This window comes from Euleptes europaea, chromosome 17 (genome assembly GCF_029931775.1).
Source record: "Euleptes europaea isolate rEulEur1 chromosome 17, rEulEur1.hap1, whole genome shotgun sequence".
NCBI lineage: Eukaryota > Metazoa > Chordata > Lepidosauria > Squamata > Sphaerodactylidae > Euleptes > Euleptes europaea.
The window spans coordinates 37,338,493-37,360,285 of record NC_079328.1 but is presented as its reverse complement, the minus strand read 5'-3'; the positions used below and the strand labels follow the sequence as shown (position 1 = coordinate 37,360,285).

General features: G+C 45.9%; 1 protein-coding gene across 1 annotated transcript in view; it reads right to left on the bottom strand.

The window, feature by feature from the left end:
• The window catches only part of LOC130488729 (neural-cadherin-like), a 95,519-nt gene that overhangs the window by 42,126 nt on the left and 31,600 nt on the right, over positions 1-21,793 (bottom strand). The window contains exons 4-12 of the mRNA XM_056862367.1: positions 20,683-20,908; positions 17,054-17,258; positions 15,638-15,749; positions 14,107-14,356; positions 13,000-13,142; positions 7,648-7,820; positions 5,750-5,918; positions 2,224-2,394; positions 129-301 (exon numbers count right to left, since the gene is read on the bottom strand). Of these exons, the coding sequence (XP_056718345.1) occupies positions 129-301; positions 2,224-2,394; positions 5,750-5,918; positions 7,648-7,820; positions 13,000-13,142; positions 14,107-14,356; positions 15,638-15,749; positions 17,054-17,258; positions 20,683-20,908 (1,622 nt within the window). The remainder of the gene's footprint in view (positions 1-128; positions 302-2,223; positions 2,395-5,749; positions 5,919-7,647; positions 7,821-12,999; positions 13,143-14,106; positions 14,357-15,637; positions 15,750-17,053; positions 17,259-20,682; positions 20,909-21,793) is intronic.

The window sequence follows — 21,793 nt, the reverse complement described above, 5'->3', positions numbered from 1 at the left end:
CAAGTGGAGCACCAGGACAGTCAAGCCACCCGTTTCTGTACTTGGCATCCTGCTGTATCTACTGGTCATTTACATCATCAGCTGACAATGGGCTACGCACACATAGAAAAAGGTTGCACGCTCCATACCTGCAATATGGGTTGGCTCACATAAAGCCAGCCAGTGGTAGGATTAACCTGGAAGTATTTCATTTTCCCACCGGCTGCAGAATACGTAATGGCAGCATTTGAGCCATAGTCATCGTCGTGGGCTGCGATGCGAAGGAATCTTGTGCCAATGCTTGTGTCTTCTCTCAGGAAATCTGGGAATGTACATTTGACACTACTTGTTAGCACCATGGCACTGTACAGTGCAGAAGACCACATCTGAAGACTGGACATGAACTACAGATGCACACTCTCTTCTTCGCCCTGCGACAGTGCAAACGTCTTACAGAGCCGAATTACATGGTTCTCACACTGCACCTTTCTCACTTCTCACATATAAATCCCTACAACAGTACCCCAACTGGCTCTACCAGCTGGAAATCTTGGTTAAAGCCTGGTTATGGGACTGAGACGGCCTTGGTTGCCCGGGTGGTTGACACGTGCTGGGAGAAGGACAGGGGGAGTACGACTTTGTTAATTCTCCTGGATCTCTCTGCAGTTTTTGACACCATCGATCTTGGTGGACCCTCCTTCTGGACCATCAATCAGGGTTGGGACTAGGAGGCAGTGTTGTATGGCCATTTCAGTCCTACCCTGAAGGTGGATTTAAGAGTGTGGTGCTGGAGGACTGCTGCTCCACCACTTGGCCTCTGGCCGACAGGGTTCCCCAGGGTTCCATCTTGTCCCCCAGGGATTTCAATATTTTTGTAAAGCCACTGGGAGAGGTCACCTGGAGATCTGGGCTAATTTGCTACTGATTTGCAGAAGGCACTCAGCTCTATCTCACACTTCCGGCATATCCCAAGGAGGCTGTGAGATTTAGGATGGATGAGGGCTAGCAAACTGAAACTTAATCCTGACAAAATGGAGGTGTTACTGGTCGGGGGAAGGTTTGGCTCAGGAACTGGGATATCACCTGTTCTGGACGGGGTTGCATTCCCGCTAAAGGAACAAGTTTGTATCTTGGGAGTGCTGCTGCACCTGCGCCCCCACTTAGATAAACAGGTGCCAGTAGTGGCCAGGGGTGCTTTTCGCCAGCTTCGGCAGTCCTTCCTTGGCTTTGCCACTGCAGCGCATGCCCCGGTAACATCTAGATTAGATTACTGTGGTGCATTCTATGTGGGGCTGCCCTTGAAGACTGTCCAGAAGCAACAGCTTGTACAGAATGCTGTGGCCAGAATGTTGGCTGGAGTGGGTCATAGGGACCATATCACTCCACTCTTGTTCCATCTACATTGGCTCCCGATTTGCTTCCAGGCCCAACTCAATATGCTGGAATTGACCTTTAAAACCCTATATGGCTTGTGGCCAGCATATCTGAAGGGCTGCTTAATCCCAAATGAATTTACCTGGCATTCCAATCATCTACAAAGGCCCTGCTTAGGATGCCTCCACCATCTGAAGCTAGACAGATGACAACCCAAGAAAGGACCTTCTCAGTCATGGCACCAAAACTCTGGAACTCCCACCCCAGGGAGATTCATCTGTCTCCCTCTATTATTGTCTTCTCCCAGTGGGTGAAGACTTTTTGTTTAGTTTGGTGTACCCCCAATAACTGTTACTGGCCATCCTCCTTGTTTGGCGTTATGAGTGTCACTGTCAATGTTTAGATGTTTGTCCCCTTAGGGTCACCATAGCTGAGCAGACTTCACCCCTCAATAGTAGATACTGAAAGGAAAAGGGGCAGAGTAGGAGGGGGAAAAGAAAGATTGAGGAGAAAGTAGAACAGGAGCTGTAAGAAGGACAGAATAATAAAACCTCAAGTTAAAAATCCTGCCTTCTTTTGTCACTTTGCCTGCACCAAGCTACGCAACAATGTTCTCGATAATCTGCATCGGATCATTCACACATACCATAAATGCTGCAGTTAACCAACATGCATGTGTGAACCAGTCTTTAGCAGCATGGCGTCTTCTCTCCGCCCCCCTTCCCCACAACACCGTCTTTACAGATTTTTTAATTGATCAGCTGTTGGGGTAACAAAGGGGGGGGCAGAAACACCCATACAAAAAAACCTGAGACATCAGGTAAGCTCACACTCAGGGAACTGAAACGTTATCCAATGATTCACAATTACATTCATAGTGGGTGTTTTCAAATCGGGGGCTGTTATCATTTATGTCCAAGATGACAACGTTGATCTGGCAAATCCCAATCAGAGGTTCCGCTGCCTGGTCTGTCGCCGTCACAGTGATAGGATACTCTCTCTGCTTTTCTCGATCAAATACTTGAAGTGTTGTCAGGAGGCCTGGAAACAAGATCGCAAGCAGAAGGAATGAAGCGCAGCAAATTTCAGCAAGGACCAACCCACTGTCTCCTGTTTCAGTTTCCAGATTGAGGAGGAGGAGGAGGAGAGGAAGAGGAGGAGGAGTTGGTTTTTATATGCCGACTTTTTCTACCACTTAAGGGAGAATCAAACCGGCTTACAATCACCTTCCCCTCCCCTCCTCACAACAGACACCCTGTGAGGTAGGTGGGGCTGAGAGAGCTCTGAGAGAGCTGTGACTGGCCCAAGGTCACCCAGCTGGCTTCATGTGGAATAGCGGGAAACAAATCCAGTTCACCAGATTAGCCTCCGCCACTCATGTTGAGCAGTGGGGAATCCAACCCGGTTCTCCAGATCAGAGTCCACTGCTCCAAACCACCGCTCTTAACCACTACACCATGCTGGCTCTTGTGAGGTTTGGACCAAGTATAAAACAGAACTAAAACTCATCCAAAACCCATCCGTGAGAAAATGCAGATGCAACCTTCTCACCTGCAACTGGGTTGCTCTAAAATCCAACTCTGCAAATTTTCCATCCACAAGATAGATTGAATGTTCATCATATTCTTAAAGGAAAGCAGAACCATGCAGAAGCACAGATACGAGAACTATACACAGTGGGATAATCCTATGGGGGCGGGATCCTAACTTTTTTTCTTTAAGTTATTGAAATTAACTTTATTGCAAAGATCTCAGGAGATGGAAAGTGTTACGAGAACTTGGAATTTATGTGATTGCAAAAAAGTGAATACTTTTATTTCAGGGATAATACATCATGAATAATTAATTTCAATTTAATTTCACTGGGCAAATCCCGATTTTGTTTGTTGTACAAATCAGAGCTGTTGTTGTGTTCTTTTTTATGCCTTTGTGTGTGGCTATTTGTCTTCTGTAATTTAGATAATTTAATTTTAAATTTTTTTAAAAGAAACTCCTGACTTTAAATATATGTTGACAGGAGTCTGAACGGGCTGAGGTTGAACAGGAAATAGATCTTGGGGCTGTAGCAGACAGCTCAATGAACGCATCAATTCAGTGCACAGCAATGGTAGAAATTACAACATTCATTTTAAGGATTATTACAGAAGGGACTGAAAATAAAAACAGCCTCTCCCATAAACAAGAACCAAAGGATGCTTAAAGAAGTTAATGGGCAACAGATTCAGGACAGACAAAAGGAAACCCTTTTTTCACTCAATGAGTAATTAAATTGTGGAATTCACACAAGCACAGGAGGGGACCATCAATAATGACTAGCTATGATGATTATGATGAGAGCCAGCGTGGTGTAGTGGTTAAGGTGTCCGACTAGGATCTGGGAGACCCAGGTTCAAATCCCCACTTTGCCATGGAAACTTGCTGGGTGACTTTGGGCCAGTCACACACTCTCAGCCTCAACCAACTATTTCTACCCTCGCGCTCTACTCCAGAATCCTCCACAATGGTTTATGCAAAAACATCCCACAAGATGCTGTCCCTTGATCTTACAGCTAACCCTTTGATCTTACAGCTCTGCAAACTGCCAGTGGTTAAATGCAAACCCAAGCTGCACAGTAGATTCTACAGAGAAAGAAAGGGAGCTCGTGCCGCAATAGCAGCTGAGAGGCCGTCCACACAACCCTGTGCAGTTACTTCACTCCAAGCCCACTTACATTGAATGAGCTTAGACTGAAGTAACACTGAGAAGGAGGAGGAGGAGAAGGAGGAGGAGAGTAGTTGGTTTTTATATGCCGACTTTCTCTACCACTTAAGGAAGAATCAAACCCGCTAACAAATACCTTCCCCTCCCCACAACAGACACCCTGTGAGGATGGGTGGGCTGAGAGAGAACTGTGACTAGTCCAAGGTCACCCAGCTGGCTTCATGTGTAGAAGTGGGGAAATAAACCCGGTTCACCAGATTAGCCTCCGCCAGTCAGGTGGAGGAGTGAGGACTGAAGCCCGGTTCTCCAGATTAGAGTCCACCACTCCAAACCACTGCTTTTAACCACTACATCACGCTGGCTTCCCCAGTTTTACTCTTAACCCTGTCACAAACTCACTGGGCTTATATAAACCACTCTTTCTCTGCCTCAGTGCCCCATTTCAATAGGATGATAATCCTATTGGCCTAATATTGACCACCTCCTTGCAAGTAGTCCAGTCCACCAGTTGAGATCTCCCTCACAGGCCCTAATTTCTGTGCCTCTGCCTTCAGAGGTAAGGCAGGTAGTAACCAGAGACGGGGCTTTTTCAGTAGTGACACATCACCTGTGGAATGCCCCTCCCCTTGAGGTTCACCTGGCACCTACGTTGCTCTCTTTTAGGCACCGGGCCAAAATGTTTCTGTTCACCTAGGCTTTTAATTCAAGGGTAGATGTTTTAATACCATTTTAGTGTGTTTCCAGTCTGAAAACTGTTATTCTAAGCTGCTCAGGGTGTCTAAGTTTTTACGGTCTACATTTTTATGCTGTGGGTAAGTTTTTAATGCCAGATTTAATGAGTAACCATTAATGCTTTGTTTTGGTAAGCAGCCTCAGTCAGGTTTCCTGGAGAGTCGGCATAATTTTTTTTCTAAATAAATATATTGACAAGGCCATTATAAGGATTATAACAAAATAAGTGCCTGAAGCACAAACTCAAAAGCCCCATGCTAGTGATCAATAAAGTGCCATGGCAAATGAAGTGCCATGGGAAGACTGAGATGAAAACTCAGAAGAAGAAGAGTTGGTTTTTATATGCCGACTTTCTCTACCACTTAAGGGAGACTCAAACTGGTTTACAGTCACCTTCCCTTCCCCTCCCCACAACAGGCACCCTGTGAGGTAGGTGAGGCTGAGAGAGCTTGAAGAGAACTGTGACTAGCCCAATGTTACCCAGCTGGCTTCATGTGTTGCAGTGGGCAAAACCAACCCAGTTCACCAGATTAGAGTCCGCCGTTCATGTGGAGGAGTGGGGAACCAAACCCAGTTCTCCAGTTCAGACTCCACTGCTCCAAACCACTGCTCTTAACCACTACACCACACTCAATCAAACCAGCTTACAATCACCTTCCCTTCTCCTCCCCACAACAGACACCCTGTGAGATAGGTGGTGCTGAGAGAGTGTGACTAGCCCAAGGTCACCCAGCTGCCTTCGTGTGTAGGAGTGGGAAACAGATTAGCCTCCACCGCTCATGTGGGAGGCGTGGGGAATCAAACCTAGTTCTTCAGATCAGACTCCACCGCTCCAAACCACTGCTCTTATCCAATACACCATGCTGACTCTCAGCTGGTAAGTGTTTAGGGGTTAACATACCCAGTTGCCTCTTTTCGTTTACACTAGTGCCAGTAAAGCTACAGTCCAAAAGTTGGCCTTGCCTGTGTCAGGGTGAATGTTAAACGAAGGAAGGACACCATCTCTGTGCATCAAGCCGTATTTCACCCTGCCGTTGGCGCCTTCATCCGCGTCTGTCGCCTCTACTTGTAACACAAATGTTCCCACAGGCTGGTTCTCCAGCACCGAAGCATGTTCTCGGTAATGCTGACACTGGCAAAAGGACATAAAATATACATAAATACAATTTGACATGTGATGCAATTCCCTGGAACCAGGAGCTTTAACCAACAGGAAAAAAGATGCCTCGAAATATGAGATAAAGGGGGATAATCTCTGTCAAGTGGTGGCAACAGATTTTTCTTGTTTTCGTTCAGTCTTTGAAGGACGCTTTAATGTCTCAACCAAACTTTAAACATGTGAAATGAAGGTGGAATTGGTTCTTGTAGGTTATCCGGGCTGTGTGACCGTGGTCTTGGTATTTTCTTTCCTGACGTTTCGCCAGCAGCTGTGGCAGGCATCTTCAGAGGAGTAACACTGAAGGACAGAGAGTGTTACTCCTCTGAAGATGCCTGCCACAGCTGCTGGCGAAACGTCAGGAAAGAAAATACCAAGACCACGGTCACACAGCCCGGATAACCTACAAGAACCAATGAACTCGGACTGTGAAAGCCTTCGACAATATTTTGAAGGTGGAATGTCCATATCCTAGAAATCTAGCCATATTAGTCAGTAGCAGGATAGCGAACAGAGCAGGGATTGTGGCTCAGTGCAGTACATCTGCATGTAGATCCTCAGCATTTCTAGCTAAAAGGATCAAGTAGCGGGTGATGTGAAAGACATCTGGCTGAGACCCTGGAGAGCTGCTGCTGGTCAGAGTAAACAGTACTGACAGTATTGACCTCGACGGGCTTGACTCAGTAGAAGGATGCTTCATGCCTACTCTAGCATCTTATAACTGCTGGCAACACAATAAAAATAATTCTTCTCTGACAGGCCACAGGACCTGCTGAAATCATCTTGAAGCCACCATATGCTAGGGAATCGCCTTAACAAGTGAATCAAACTCAACTAATAAGTGAGATCACACCAATTTAACCTGAAGAACGACTTTGCCTTTCCTTTCAGAACTCTGAATAGGCGAAGCAGGGAAATGTTTAAGGGGGCGCTGCACAGAATTACCACGGTTTCTCTGAGCCAATCGTTTTTGTCACTTAGTTAGAATTTAAAGATGTGTTGAAGAATCGCACCGTAGGTTCATCGCATAGGGCGTGTCAACTCAGGTTGGCTTGGGTATGTCAAAAAATTAATAGAATCAGTTGGGGTTGATTGGAAACTCTTCTAGAGTAGTACAGCCAATCACATGAAGGCAGCAGAAAATAAAACCTATGCTTTCAAGTCTGCCGTAGTGATGTGGAATGTCTTTCACAGGAGGCTTTTCTATGCAGGAAGGTATTTGAATCTAAGCAGGCCACACTTGATTTTTGCTGCATGTATATATGCTAGCAAGGCACATGTAGTCATAAAACACCAGCACATGCTGAAACACACTAGCAACTCAAGTTGCAGTTGAAACTAAATCAAAAGAGTTTCCGCCTAGACATTAGGAAGAATTTTCTAACAGTTAGAGCGGTTCCTTAGTGGAACAGGCTTCCTTGGGAGGTGGTAAGCTCTCCTTCCCTGGCGGTTTTGAAGCAGAGGCTAAATGGCCATCTGTCAGCAATGCTGATTCTATGACCTTAGGCAGATCATGAGAGGGAGGGCATCTTGGCCATCTTCTGGGCATGGAGTAGGGGTCACTGGGGTTGTGGGGGGGGAGCTAGTTTGGAATTTCCTGCATTGTGTAGGGGGTTGGACTAGATGACCCTGGTGGTCCCTTCCAACTCTATGATTCTATGATTCTCTCTCCAGATGTTTAACATAGTTCAGTGAGCACAGTTACCTTCTGAAATACTGGCTTGTTGTTGTTGACATCATCAACATGCACAATAACCAATGCAATGCTAGAAAGTGAGTGTGGTCCCCCGGAGATGTTGTCATCGGTAGCTGTAACATTAAGTACGTACTCTGGTCCTTGAAGCTTAGGGGGTGGGCTGGAGCGGAGGCGGATTAAGCCTGTGAAAGGTAAGAGATTGTGTTTTTAACATCAGTTTAAATATGTTCTCATTCCATTTGCAGCTGTAATTTAATGGAGAGTTGGATGTGGGCCAAGAATTGAGGACTTCAAGGCAGAGTCAATCTTCTGGACCATAACTGAAGACCATTTCCTTGCTCTGTGGGAGGTGTTATTAGAACTCAGGCTAGTATTCCTTGTAGATTCATCCACAGAGGCCACACCTCGCTCCCTGACATTTTTGTACTTGGCTTTGCCTCCTGTGGCAGCCATTTTTGGACTGGCGCCACCTCCTGTGGCAGCCATTTTGTGATTCTGCCCACTGCCCTGTGTTAGACTTCCAAAGGCGCCCACAGGCTCAAAAAGGTTGGGGACCCCTGGTGTACAACATCCCAGGTTCAGTCCCTGGCGTCTTCCTTTAAAGGATTTCAGGTAGCAGGTGGTGGGAAATACCTTTCCCTGCTTAAAGAAGAAGAAGAAGAGTTGGTTTTTATACGCTGACTTTCTCTACCACTCAAACCGGCTTACAATCACCTTCCCTTCCCCTCCCCACAACAGACACCCTGAGAGATAAGTGGGGCTGACACAGTGTGACTAGCCCAAGGTCACCCAGCTGGCTTCGTGTGTAGGAGTGGGGATCTGCTGCTCATGGGGAGGAGTGGGGAATCAAACTCGGTTATCCAGATCAGAATCCACCGCTCCAAATCACCGCTCTTAACCACTACACCATGCTGGCTCTCTCTTGAGGCATTGGACAGCCACTGAAAGTATTGAGCTAGATAGACCAACAGTCTGACTTAGTATAAGGCACCTTCATAAGAAAAAGATAGCTATTTCCAAGATAGGGAATGCAGTTTGTAAGCGACACAGCAATAGCATACTCTCACATTCCTATTCCAACACTGAAAGTCTCCGCATGAGGCATTTCAGGCATTTACTGTCTTCCCACTCTGAGCGAAACAGACACTCCAAGGAGCCCCTGAACTACGAATCCCAGACCAGAGAAACATCGCTGAACACTGTGGGTCATCTAAGGGCTGACATAACCCCCAAAATAAAAAAATAAAAAGTTAAGCCTCTCTGAAAAGCTGAAGTGAGCAAATGTCATTCTTTTTACACTGACGCTCGTCACATCTATTATTTACCCGATGTAATAAAAAGTGTCGTTTGCAAATGGACCAGTTACGTGACAAGTGTCACTCACTTCCCCCTTGCAAATGCCACGTCTCTGCCTTAGCTGCCTGTTTCTGACGCACGCCTCGGCTTCGCCGTGGCATTCCAGGATATCGAGCACATTTCACTGACGGTGCCGTCTTCAAACAGGAGTCAGTATAGTTTCGGGGGAAAAGAGAGAAAAGGTGGGGGCTGCTCATGAAGTCACGTCACAGACAATGGTTTTTCACAGGGAGAAGTGGAGGGGGGGGACGCGGTTCCGTTCCCCTAAAAGCTAAAAACTAAAATTGATGACCAAGGATTTATTTTTCCAGCGGAGGAACGGTGTTTAATCTACTGCAAGGAGAACCGCAGTGGTGTCTGGCACCTTACAGATAAAAACAGATTTATAGCGGCAGAAGCTTTCATGGGTTAGAGCCCACTTTCATCGGGAGCAATTCTTTCACCAGATGAGATTATTTCTTTTGGTTTTTCATCCTCGCACATGACCTTGTTTTAACGATCGTTCCCAAGATTGCTCGTGCAGTGCTGCCTTGTTTTTTGGGTGGAAAACGTGGGCTGGACATCTCAAAAATAATTTGGATTCTGCAGCACAACAGGCCACTGGGCCTTACCCCAACTAAGACAGTGGGAACTGCTTCCAAAAACCTATGTGGCAGGGCTTGTATGTGTTGTCAACTATGCTCACAGCAGTAACTGGGACCAAGGGAAATGTAGTTCCCAGCATCTCTGGACGCTGCCTCCATACTGCTATGTACAATAGGCTTACCAGGCCCCATAGCTCCACCGGCGGGAGCTTCGCGGGGCCGTGGTGCATGATGCGCCTACGTCACTTCCGGGTTTACCCATAAGCGACGCAGACGCTCTAGCGATCTCGGCCGAAACTCTATGGTTTCCATGGAGTTTTAGCCGAGGTTGCCAGAGTGTCCGCGTCGCTTACGGGTAAACCCGGAAGTGACGCGCGTGCACACATTGCCCGCTGGCCCTCAGCTGGTCGTCAGGCAGCCCAGTGGATGGGCGGGATTTTACCTGCCGCCGCCAGGCACTTGGCAACCCTAATGTACAAGGATGCTGGAAATTTTGATACTGACTGTTCCCATGGCTCCCAGAGGACCAGCACACTGTTGAAGCAGAGCCCGGAAGTTCTTCCTCTCTGGGTCTAATACATTTGGGAAAGAGAAAGTACAGGCGCATGATGGGCTAATGCAGATTAATTTCAAACCAGGCCCATATTTCAGGGGGTTTGAACCAAGACGGATCCAGCAGTCAGAGGACTCCAAAACTTAAGGGACTGTCCCCCACTCACCCCCAGTTTCAGATTTTGCCCCCAGTTCTTGCAGACCAGAAGCAATAACCAAATCCACAGTGGTATAATCAGGGCGGTTAAACAGCTTGAGCACTAGTAGAATAATTTGTAGTCACTGGCAATTTTACCTGACATTGTTTTACCAGGTTGATAATTGCACACATTTAATATGGGAGACATATACAGCCCAGCATAACAACCTGAGACAATCTTACCAGATGTTTGTATAATTGGTAATACATTATACAACCTACATACATACCTGGTCTGATATATATTGTCTGTATATGTATATATATCTGTAAATGTGTGTATGTTTTACATGGGTTACAACTGACCACTGAGGAAGTCCAAACAGGCCGAAATGTGTCTGGCATGTGGTTTTAGATTTCAACCTTAGGAAATGCCGTTGTGCTGTTTAACGTTTTTTAAATAATTTTTATTTTGACATGGTGCTTTAAAAAAATTATATTTTCGTTATCTACATATTTTGTTTATCCTACCCAACCTTGGGTACCCAGCAGGCAATTTTACCTGAATGCCTGTGTTATTTGGTTCCTCATGCCATGCCAATTAAGCATTTGCAAAACAAAAAAACTCATAAAGGAGTGCAGAAAGTCTCTTTCTAAAGAAGATTTCTGAAGCAATTCTTTGTATAATAATTTGATGGCATCGTTCCGGAACTCTTCTGAAATGCATTCAAATCCGGAGCATTAATATTGCAAAAGCACTATTTGCACCCAAATTAAAATTTCATGAAAAGCGAACCCCTAAGACAGATCAAACGAAGAGGAGGACAGATCTGTGGCTTCTTCTTTACTTCTGATTAGCTTCCTGTGCTCAGGAGAGCACGCTCAAAGCCAGGGTAAAAACCTGATTGCAGTTAAGGTAAAATTATCATAATAACTCCCAATAAAAGTTGCTGCTCAGTTATTTCTGGTTCAAAGTGTTCCTTTTTATCAGATGTACTGAAGTCAAATCATTCCCAATTATTTGAACGGATACATTAATCAATATAGAGAGTTAGCGAGATATAATGCCCTGGCCTGGATAGTCTAGGCTAGTCCAATCTCATCAGATCTCGGAAGCTAAGCAGGGTCAGCCCTGGTTAGTACTTGGACGGGAGACCATCAGGGAAGTCCAGGGTTGCTATGCAGAGAAAGATGATAGCAAACTACCTCTGAACATCTCTTGCTTTGAAAACCCAATGGGGTTGCTATAGGTCAGCTGTGACTTGACGGGGGGCAAAGCTCAACTGTTGGAATAGGAGACCCCGGTTCAAATCTTTCCTTAGCCATGAAACAGACAGACATGCCTTGAGCCAGTGTCTTGGGGGGAGAGGGGCTCCCTTTAAAACCTACCTCATAGGGCTGTTGTGAGATGTCAATGAAGGGAGCCCCACTCTGAGGTTTTTGGAAGGAGGAAAGGATGAAAATGTGATGGGGACTCAGTTATATTCCCCTCCCTTTTAATTTTTAAAAAAAGATCATTCAATTCTGGTTTAGAACAGCAGTACTCATGGAATTGCAAGGAACTTCTGCACAGACATCCTCAATACAAAAACTCACTTGCTAGCGAGTAAGCACGTTTGGGATTGAGGCCTCAGGTTAGAGGGCTTTCACAAAACCCAGTTAGGATTTATGTAAACATTTTTTTTCTATCGAGTTTCACTACACTTCTTAAGAACAGGCAAGCTGTCCTGCAATCTTAAGAACATAAGAATATAAGAAAGGCCCTGCTGGATCAGACCAAGGCCCATCAAGTCCAGCAGTCTGTTCACACAGTGGCCAACCAGGTGCCTCTAGGAAGCCACTAACAAGACGAGTGCAGCAGCACCATCCTGATGCCAATCTTAAACCCACTAGCTTGGGAAATTACCTTACCACCAAGATCAACTACTCTTCCAAGCAAACATGTCATGGCAATAGTTAGAAGTGTGGAGAATTTTATAGCCAGGGAGGTTTCTGCTCAGCATCTTTTTCAAGAGTAGGGGAAAGATACGACAGAAGAATTTAGCTGCTGAATTGATAACAGTGCCTTGATTTGTTCTCCTCTTAAAATGGGCAGAACAGCTTTAAGAATTCCCAAAGGAGACGTTACTAAAGAACACCGAATTGTTCAACACAGAGGTGTGGAATAGTGTCCAAAGAAAGCGGTATGTGCCCAATTTGGTGGGCACGCTTAGACATAAGCATAACTAAGATCAAGAGTGTCAGGGAAGTATGTTTGGCAAGGCTTGGATCAGGAAAGCCAGAAGCATTCAGAAAAAGAAGCATGTGCATAGGCAGGAATGGGTACTACGCAGAATAAGTAACATGCTTAGGAAGAAGAACAACAGAAAAGACAGAGCAGGCAGGAAAAAGAAGAAACCAAGCAGCATGATGCCACCGACTTCAAGCTCAGCGGAAAACCAATAAGTCACAAAAACTACCAGTTGTCAAGGTTCCCATTGGCCATTGCCTGCTTTATTTTACAGGGAATTCTGGGGGATTGATGCCAATGACTTCAGAGAACCTAGCAGAGTATATGCTTCACTTTGAATTCACCATGTTAGGACATGAATGAAGAGCAACTGTAGAAACCAAGGAAACAAAGTACTGAAGTCAGTGGCTCCTAGGACATCCAAGAACGCAAACAGATTCATGCACTTTGGAGAAAGTCGTGTGCAACAACTTGTGGCGGCACAAAATTGCCGCCGTTACCTTTCTGGGGGTCGATAACGAAGTTTCCCTTTTGATTCCCTCCAGTAATGCTGTAAGAGACACCATCTCCATCGGAGTCTATAGCATGAATGGTGGCGATCAGGGTGCTGGGACCCGCATCTTCTGAAACGAAACTCTTGTAGCTATCAGCACCAAAAAAAAAAAAAAAATGTGATTACGGAAACTCATAAAAGGATTCAAAACTCAAGCATTATAATACAATGGAAAACCCTAGCTGGAAAAACTAACTCTATCCCCAGTGTTAACCCTGCCCAAGACTAGATTTGAGTCCAGTAGCATCTTACAGCCCATTCATGAGGTGGGGGGGCTGAAAGTGGTCTGGAGGCTGCATGAATAAGAGGCACTTACGATGGTGACCGGGGCAGTTCCAACTCCTCCGACGCTGCAGTCTCTCCGGGACCTAAATCCCGGAAGAGAAATGCGGCGCTGGCATGGGGGGGGGAGGCATTTCCGGGGGTGGAGTTGACAGTAGGGCTTCCAAAGCCTTTCCCATCTTGGAACGCCCCCTTGAACAACAGGTTTTTCCTGGCACAGCATCAATGTTGTCTATGGGGGGGAGAAGCCCCGTTTTCTTTTTGAACCTTTAAAAAAGGCTTTTTTAAGCCTTGCGGCAGCCGGGGAATCCTCTTTGGAAGCAGCAGCACCTTGGTTATGCTTTCCCCGGCAACCGCAAGGCTCAGGACTGAGCTGCAAGTGACCATCAAGATTTTAGGAGTATAAGTGTCCAAGTGTCAAAGCACCCTTCATCACCTCTAACTCTTGAAAGCTTATATCCCTAAAGTCTTGTTGGTCTCCAAGGACTCAAATGTAACTTCTACGGCAGACCAACCCAGCTACCCTCTGAAACTGCCAGTTACATGACTGAATTAAATGGACCAATAGTCTGACTCGGTCATCTTCATATATTCCTGTGACTTCCTGGTTCGTCACCTAGCCTTAGTCACTACACTGTGCTCTCTCTTGTTTAACATGCTGAGTTCAAGAAATGCCGCTGATGTATCAGCAACATATAAATCATTGCAACTGCCATACAGAGATAAGAACAACCGCTAAATGCTATAATAAAACCCAACAACATATATTTACATTGTTTGTGAAAACCTAGGCGCTTCATCGTTGACATTTGAGACACGAATCCTGACGGTTGCTGTCCCAGTCCTCGGTGGTTCTCCTTTATCTACAGCCATAATTACAAACTCATAAAGATGGTTAGGGCGCTCGTAGTCCAACTCTGTCGCTGGGAAGATGATGCCATGAGCGGTAATGCTGAAATCAGAGCTCAGCGTGTAATAAAGTATTTCTGCATTTTCTTCAGAGTCGCAATCACTGGCAGACACTGCAGAAGCAGGAGAAAAACAACATTTCAAGTGTAAGAATTTATTTATTTATTTTTACTTAATAAAATATTTATACTCTGTCTTTCCTTGAGGTTCAAGGTGGCTTACAATTTCGCTCACAAGCAAGCTACAGAAGAGAATACGCAAGGTACAGGAAGTCAACAATATTAGCAATCAGTCATTGAAAGGTGGGAAGCTTCAAACAGAGGAAGAAGGAGAACTGGGTTTTATACCCTGCTTTTCTCTACAATTAAGGTGTCTCAAAGCAATTTACAATTGCCTTCCCCTCCCCCAACACTCACCTTGTGAGGTAGGTGGGGCTGAGAGAGTTCTAAGAAAAGTGTGACTGGCCCAAGGTCACCCAGCTGGCTTTATGTGTAGGAGTGGGGAAACCAACCGGGTTCACCAGATTAGAGTCCACCACTCATGTGGAGGAATATGGAAACAAACCCAGTTCTCCAGATTAGAGTCTGCCGCTCTTAACCACTACACCATGCTGGCTCTCATCATAGCACATTTTCATCATAGCACAGAAGTGGTTTCTAAAAGCCACTTTTAAAAGAACTAAGGGGGGAGAAGCAAAATGCGGAGGTTTCAGCATGTAAACCACCACTAAACTCTGGCCAGAGAGAACGGTAAAAATGCCCAGAGGTGCCAACAGCATATTTAGCAGCTCATGTGACATACCCCATCCTTGATAAACACAAAAAAAACCTACCCAGTGAAGCCTGGGAGGGGCTGTGGCTCAGTGGTAGAGCATCTGCTTAGCATGCTAGAAGGTCCCAGGTTCAATCCCCACCATCACCAGTTAAATGAGACTAGGCAAGTAGGTAATGTGAAAGACCTCTGCCTCAGACCCTGGAGAGCCGCTGCCGGTCTGAGTAGACAATACTGACTTTGATGGACCCAGGGTCTGATTCAGTATGAAGCAGCTCCATGTGTTCCTCAGTAGGAAAAACTAATGGACTTTCCATTATTCCCTACCACTTGTTTCTCCTCTGCCCAGCCCACACTGCTTGGCCTTGCCACGTTTCACCACAGACCTAAAGCTTCTAAGAGCCATCACACATTCCCTCTGGGTCCCCTTCACGTCCCCCAGACCCATCCATCATCTCTTGTCTGGCTCGGTGAGCACCCTAGGATAACCCGGGGATTTTATCCTCTTTCAGCAGCCTCCCCCCTCCCCCAGATCCCAAAATACCACTCAAAGTATTCTTGTTCAGGAGGCCAATTCTAACAGCAACGGTTGTGAAACATTTTTAAAGAAAAGGGGGGTTTACCTTGCAGAAGCGCAGTGGTTTCAGCTACCGTTTCGGGAACGTTGTCTTTGGTGTAGATAGACTGCTGGAATTCTGGGGCGCAATCATTCATGTCTGTAATTACAACCCAAACCTAAAAGGAGAAAAAAGAAGAAGCGAACATGTAGAAATATCAACATGGAAACCCTTGTGTCTTAGTTGTTATAGATTAGCCTGATGCTGGGATTTTCCCAAAATAATAATCTTCAGGGGATTTCTACAAATCTTCAGTTCCAAGATAAAAAAAAAAAAGCACTTAGTAACTAAGATAGTTCCTCCTCCTCTAGAAGGAAGCTAGCTACATCCAATGAACTGAGTTGCTTGAGCATCTAGAAATGTGATACCGGTGTCTCAGACCTAAACATATTTTTCCAATCTTATATAACCGCAAAAGATTACAAACAGATCTCAAAGCTAATAAAAAATTTCACATTTACTTGCATGGACAACTGATGTTTTCCAAGAATATTAACATAACATGGAGGTGAAAAGTGCTGTCAGGTAGCAGCCAACTTATGGCAGCCCCATAGGGGTTTCAAGGCAAGAGATGAACAGAGGTGGTTTTGCCTTTGCCTGCCTCTGTGTAGCAACCCTCAACTTCCTTGGTGGTCTCTCATCCAAGTACTAACCACAACTGACCCTCCTTAGCTTCCAAGATCAGAAACCTGAAAAGTATACAGCACAGAGCTGAACTTGGACATCGGAGGAGGGGACAGCGCAGATCCAGCCAGCAGGTGAAGGGAAGAGGGAGGGAGGGGGGAGGGAGCAGCATTATTCAGGATCCGATTTTTGGCTCCCTTATATCCCTGCCATTTTCCCCCTCACCCACCCCCAGTGTCTTTCAGTTCAGCTTTAGCCGAATACACACTCCTACTTACCACTCTGCGCCATGGGGACCACAACATAGTAAAACAATAAAACAATATTAAAAACACAAAGCAGCATTTTACAACAGGAGAAGGTAGCAAATAAATCAAAAAGAAATTTGCACCAGAGATACGGAATGTCACAAGAGGAGCTAATAAATAAATAAGTCTACAGTTTTCAAATGCAGAGAAAATGCAACACTTTAGTTTGCGACTCTGGCTCCAGGTGAAGGGTTCGGATGGCAGGTGTCCTACTGACCAGAGGCCCCAAAGAGAAGGGCCTGTCCATCATGGCCACCAGCCTCACTTCAAATGGAAGCACAGCCCTATGAAAACTTCCGAGCTTTGTTGGGCTTCCTCTACACAACAGCCGTGGTCTTCCACCCAAGTATTGGAAGTGGTCAACCCTGCTTCGTTTCCAAGTTCTGACGAGATCAGGCTAATTTTGGCTACTGGGCAGCTACAAATGCAGAATAGCAAGTGAATTTATAAATGGGGAATCAAATACGCAATGTAATTGAACAGCACGTACCTCAACTGTACTACTGAGATGCCCCTGGTTTTCTCTTGCTTGGACCAGAAGGAGGTACTGATGCTGATCACCCTCATAATCCATACTGCGACTGAAATGGATGTCTCCTGTTGCCTGGCTAATGCCGAAGAGGCCATTTGGATTGGTTACGAGACTGTAACTCAGGGACTTGTTTTGATGAGACAAAGCATGGACGGCCAAAAACCTAGAGCGTAAAAGAAAGTAATACGATGAATATGCAGTAAACCCATTTCCCACCATTCTGTCACATCGTAGTGTGACAAAGAGACGGCAGCAAGGACAGGACCACATAGATAGGAGCAGGCTTGATTCTCCACTTACAAGAAACCCTTTTCAGTCATTATGATTCTGGCGCTCCTGCCTCACATACCAAGAACCATAAACGATCCTTTCAATACGTGATGCCACCATTTTGTATGAACAAGAGAACAATCATATTTTCCCACTTTGGTACATGCAGTCAGAAACCAGGTTTTGTTTTTAAAGTGTTCCCAACTGCCTTGGGGTTCCCAAGAGCCCCACGGCACAGAGTGGTAAGCTGCAGTACTGCAGTCCAAGCTCTGCTCACAACCTGAGTTCGATCCCAGTTGGTTTCAGGTTGCCGGCTCAAGGTTGACTCAGACTTCCATCCTTCCGAGGTTGGTAAAATGAGTACCCAGCTTGCTGGGGGTAAAGGGAAGATGACTGGGGAAGGCACTGGCAAACCACCCCGTAAACAAAGTCTGCCTAGAAAATGTCAGGATGTGATGTCACCCCATGGGTCAGGAATGACCTGGTGCTTACACAGGGGACCTTTACCTTTTAACTGCCCGTACCCAAGCTGGAAAATATATCAATTACCCTATTCATACAAAATGACAATTGCACATAGCAAAAAGGATCACATGCTCTCCCAATAGGCAAAGTAGGAGTAACAAAATAATAATGACTGAAACTTGCCACAGCTACGGGTGCGAGTACACCAAGATCGGAACACATGAAGCTGCCTTCTACTGAATCAGAGCCTTCGTCCATTCTAGTCAGTATTGTTTACTCAGACCAGAAGCGGCTCTCCAGGGTCTCAGGCAGGGGTCTTTCACATCACCTACCTGCCTAGTCCCTTTAAGTGGAGATGGCAGGGATTGAACCTGGAACCTTCTGCATGGGAGCATCTGCTCTACCACTGAGCCATGGCCCCTAATGAATAGACCATGTATTTGCCTGTACAGAAAGTCTGGATTTGCAGGCTAATGAGAACCTTGTTCTCATGGAGAGACAATCTAGGCAATTGTGCAGAATTCACAGTGCCTTGTTCCAAGCCCAAAGCCCTTAGGATCAGCGTGGTGTAGTGGTTAAGAACGGTGGTTTGGAGTGGTGGACTCTGATCTGGAGAAATGGGTTTGATTCCCCACTCCTCCACATGAGCAGCAGAGGCTAATCTGGTGAACTAGATTTGTTTTCCCCCTCCTCCACATGAAGCCAGGGGGTGACCTTGGGCGAGTCATAGCTCTCTCAGCCCCACCTACCTCACAGGGTGTCTGCTGTGGGGAGGGGAAGGGAAGGTAAGCCGGTTTGATTCCCCCTTAAGTGGCAGAGAAAGTCGGCATATAAAAAAACAACTCTTCTTCCCTCTCTCTTCTTCAAAACCTTCATTCTGAGTGGCAAGCAGTTACCAGGAACAGGGAACTCTAACTCCATACTATGGACACCAGTTCAGTCAACCGTGCATCTAACTAGACATGGGAAGACCAGGTTCAAATCCCAGCTCTGCCATGAAGCTGCATATTAACAAGTTAAAGCTCTAAGCCCATGAAAATTATGATGCTAAAATAAAAATCTTTAAATTTTAATAAAGAAGATTCCTGTTTATTTTGGATGCCATATGGTCCCTGTGTGTTTGATGAACACGACTCACAATCAACCTCAAGCTGGCCAGATTTTGGCCACATGAACATATGTTCTCTTGCTTTCGAAGGAGCAAGTGGTAAAAAAAGAATGGCCGTTCCTGGAATGCTGGCACAACAGATTGCAAATCGGATATTAAACCATTGCAGTTAAAGCCTCAATATCGTCCGACGGCACATGAACTAAAATTATAACAGACTGTCAGATCAGATCCAAAGTTCAGTGAAGTACATGGGAATCTCATGGACTTTAATGGGACAAGGCCTACATCTGTTACGACTGAAATAATACTTACCCTGGAAATTATACGAGTTGCTATATGGTATGCCGCCAACCATAAGCAGCAAATATCATCAGTAATTCTGAACTCAAAGGCTCTGAAATAGTCAACCCATTTCCACGAACAGGAAGTCGTTCGAAAGCACAGGACATCTGAGCAATATTTAAGAGGGCTATTTTAACAAAAGGCCCATCAAGCCCAGTAGTCTGTCTACAGAGTGGCCAACCAGGTGCCTCAAGGAAGCCCACAATCAAGACGACTGCAGCAGCACCATCCTGTCTGTGTTCCACAGCACCCAAGATAATAGGCATGCTCCTCTGATACTAGTATGCATCATGACTGGTGTTCATTTTGACTAGTAGCCATGGACAGCCCTCTCCTCCATGAACATGTCCACCCCCTTCTTAAAGCCTTCCAAGTTAGCAGCCATCACCACATCCTGGGGCAAGGAGTTCCGCAATTTAACTAACCTTCACACTCTGAAGGGGGGAAAACAGCAAGTTAGTACGTTCTTATTCCACCCTTCCTCGGACAAGCTCAGAGCCATGTGCATGCTGCTCTTTTCTCCGTTTTATCCTCACAACAACCCTGAGTAGAGAATGAGGCTGAAAGAGAATGCCTGGCCCCAAGTCGATCAGCAACCTTCACAGCAGTGGGGTTTTAAAATCAGATTAGACAGATTCACGGCGTACTTGTCCATCAGTGGCCACTAGTCACTGGTGACTAAAGTGGACTTCCACTTTCAGAGGCCACAAACCTCTGAAAACCAGCGCCAGGAGGCAACATGAGGGAAAGGCCTCAGCCTCTATGTCTTGTTGTTTGCCCTCCAGAATAACTTATGTGGGTATTTGAACGTGTGTTACTCAAGTCACCGCCCGACACATTCACCATAACACTATGCCGTCTCTCCTGAATTTTGATCTGGATTAAATTTGTTTATTATAATACCAATACCAATTGCAAAACCTTTAATGGAATGAAAAACACTTAAAGTGTTTACCCCACCTTGCTGGGGGTAAAGGGAAGATGACTGGGGAAGGCACTGGCAAACCACCCCGCAAACAAAGTCTGCCTAGTAAACGTTGGGATGTGACGTTGCCCCATGGGTCAGGAATGACCCGGTGCTTGCACAAGGGACCTTTACCTTTTTATACAATAAAATATCGCATGCAGCTCAAATAATGTTATAATCGTAAACAATATTCATCCCCGAGTTTTGTCAAGTCGCACTTTTATGACACTCTGAAAGAATTTGGCAATTTTCTCAACTATGACGGGAGAGCGATTATTCAGGAGAAAAGACACCTTTACAGGATCAGATAATCCAGTCTTGTTTACCAAAATAGGTGTTAAAATGTGTTTATTTTTCGCAGCAGTGCTTAGGGTTTCCAGTTGTAGAATCTGACCTTTTTGTTAAATAATTTTCTCCTCTGTGGGTACTCACGATTTTCCCGGGGGCACGTTTTCAGGAACATAAACTGTGTATGACGTGGTGGCAAACTGTGGTGGTCGACGTCCAGCAAGCACAGAAATTGTGACGGGGGGCCCTTGGCGGCCGGGTTTGTCAGCCGCCAGGACAGTCAGTAAATACTCCTTCTCCTTCTCCAGAGGCAAACCGGTTGTTTTAATCCAGCCGCTCTCCCTTTCCACTTCAAATCTATCTTCTCCGCCTATGAAGAGAAAATAGAAAGAACTGAGATCACTGGAACAGGCAGGCTGCATTTATACGTCACTAACAAACCACAACTTGTTCTTGACATTAATGATTCTAAAATCCTAGGGCAGGGATCCCCAACGTGGTGACACCTTACCTGGCAACCAAGTGTTTTTAAAAAGTGGGTAGGGCACTTACCCAGCAGGGATTCTGATTAGGCATGGAGATGCGATCGGCTGGACAGATTAAAATAAAATTGTTACAGAGACAGCTGTATTTTTTTTATATTACCCCCGTTCTCCTCTGCACTTGGCTTCTCTGTGTGTGGGGCTCTGCCTCCTTCGGCAGCCTTTGTCCTTATAAAATTCACATTTTATGATTGTGCCCACTACCCTGTGCCAGAATTCCAGAGAGAGCCAGCGTGGTGTAGTGGTTATGAGCGGTGGTTTGGTGCGGTAGGTTCTAATCTGGAGAACCGGGTTGGTTTCCCCACTCCTACACGTAAGGCCAGCTAGGTGACCTTGGGCTAGTCACACTCTCTCAGCCCCAACTACCTCACAGGGTGTCTGTTGAGGGGAGGGGAAGGGAAGGTGATTGTAAGCAGGTTTGATTCTCCCTTAAGTGGTAGAGAAAGTTGGCATACAAAAACCAACTCCTCTTCTTCTTCTTCAAAGGTGTTCACGGGCTCAAACAGGTTGAAGTCCAACTGAAAGCATACGGGCAGCCTAAACTCCCGGACTGGACCTGGCAACCCGATATGCAGGCACACGACTACTGTTCCAGCATCGCGCATGCCCCAAACGCTACAGGACGGCCGCTGCACGCTCCGTTGAAACTGACATGGCCGCTCCTGCAAGCTCAGTGCAGCCAGCAGCTAGGAAACAGAAGAAAGGGCCACCTC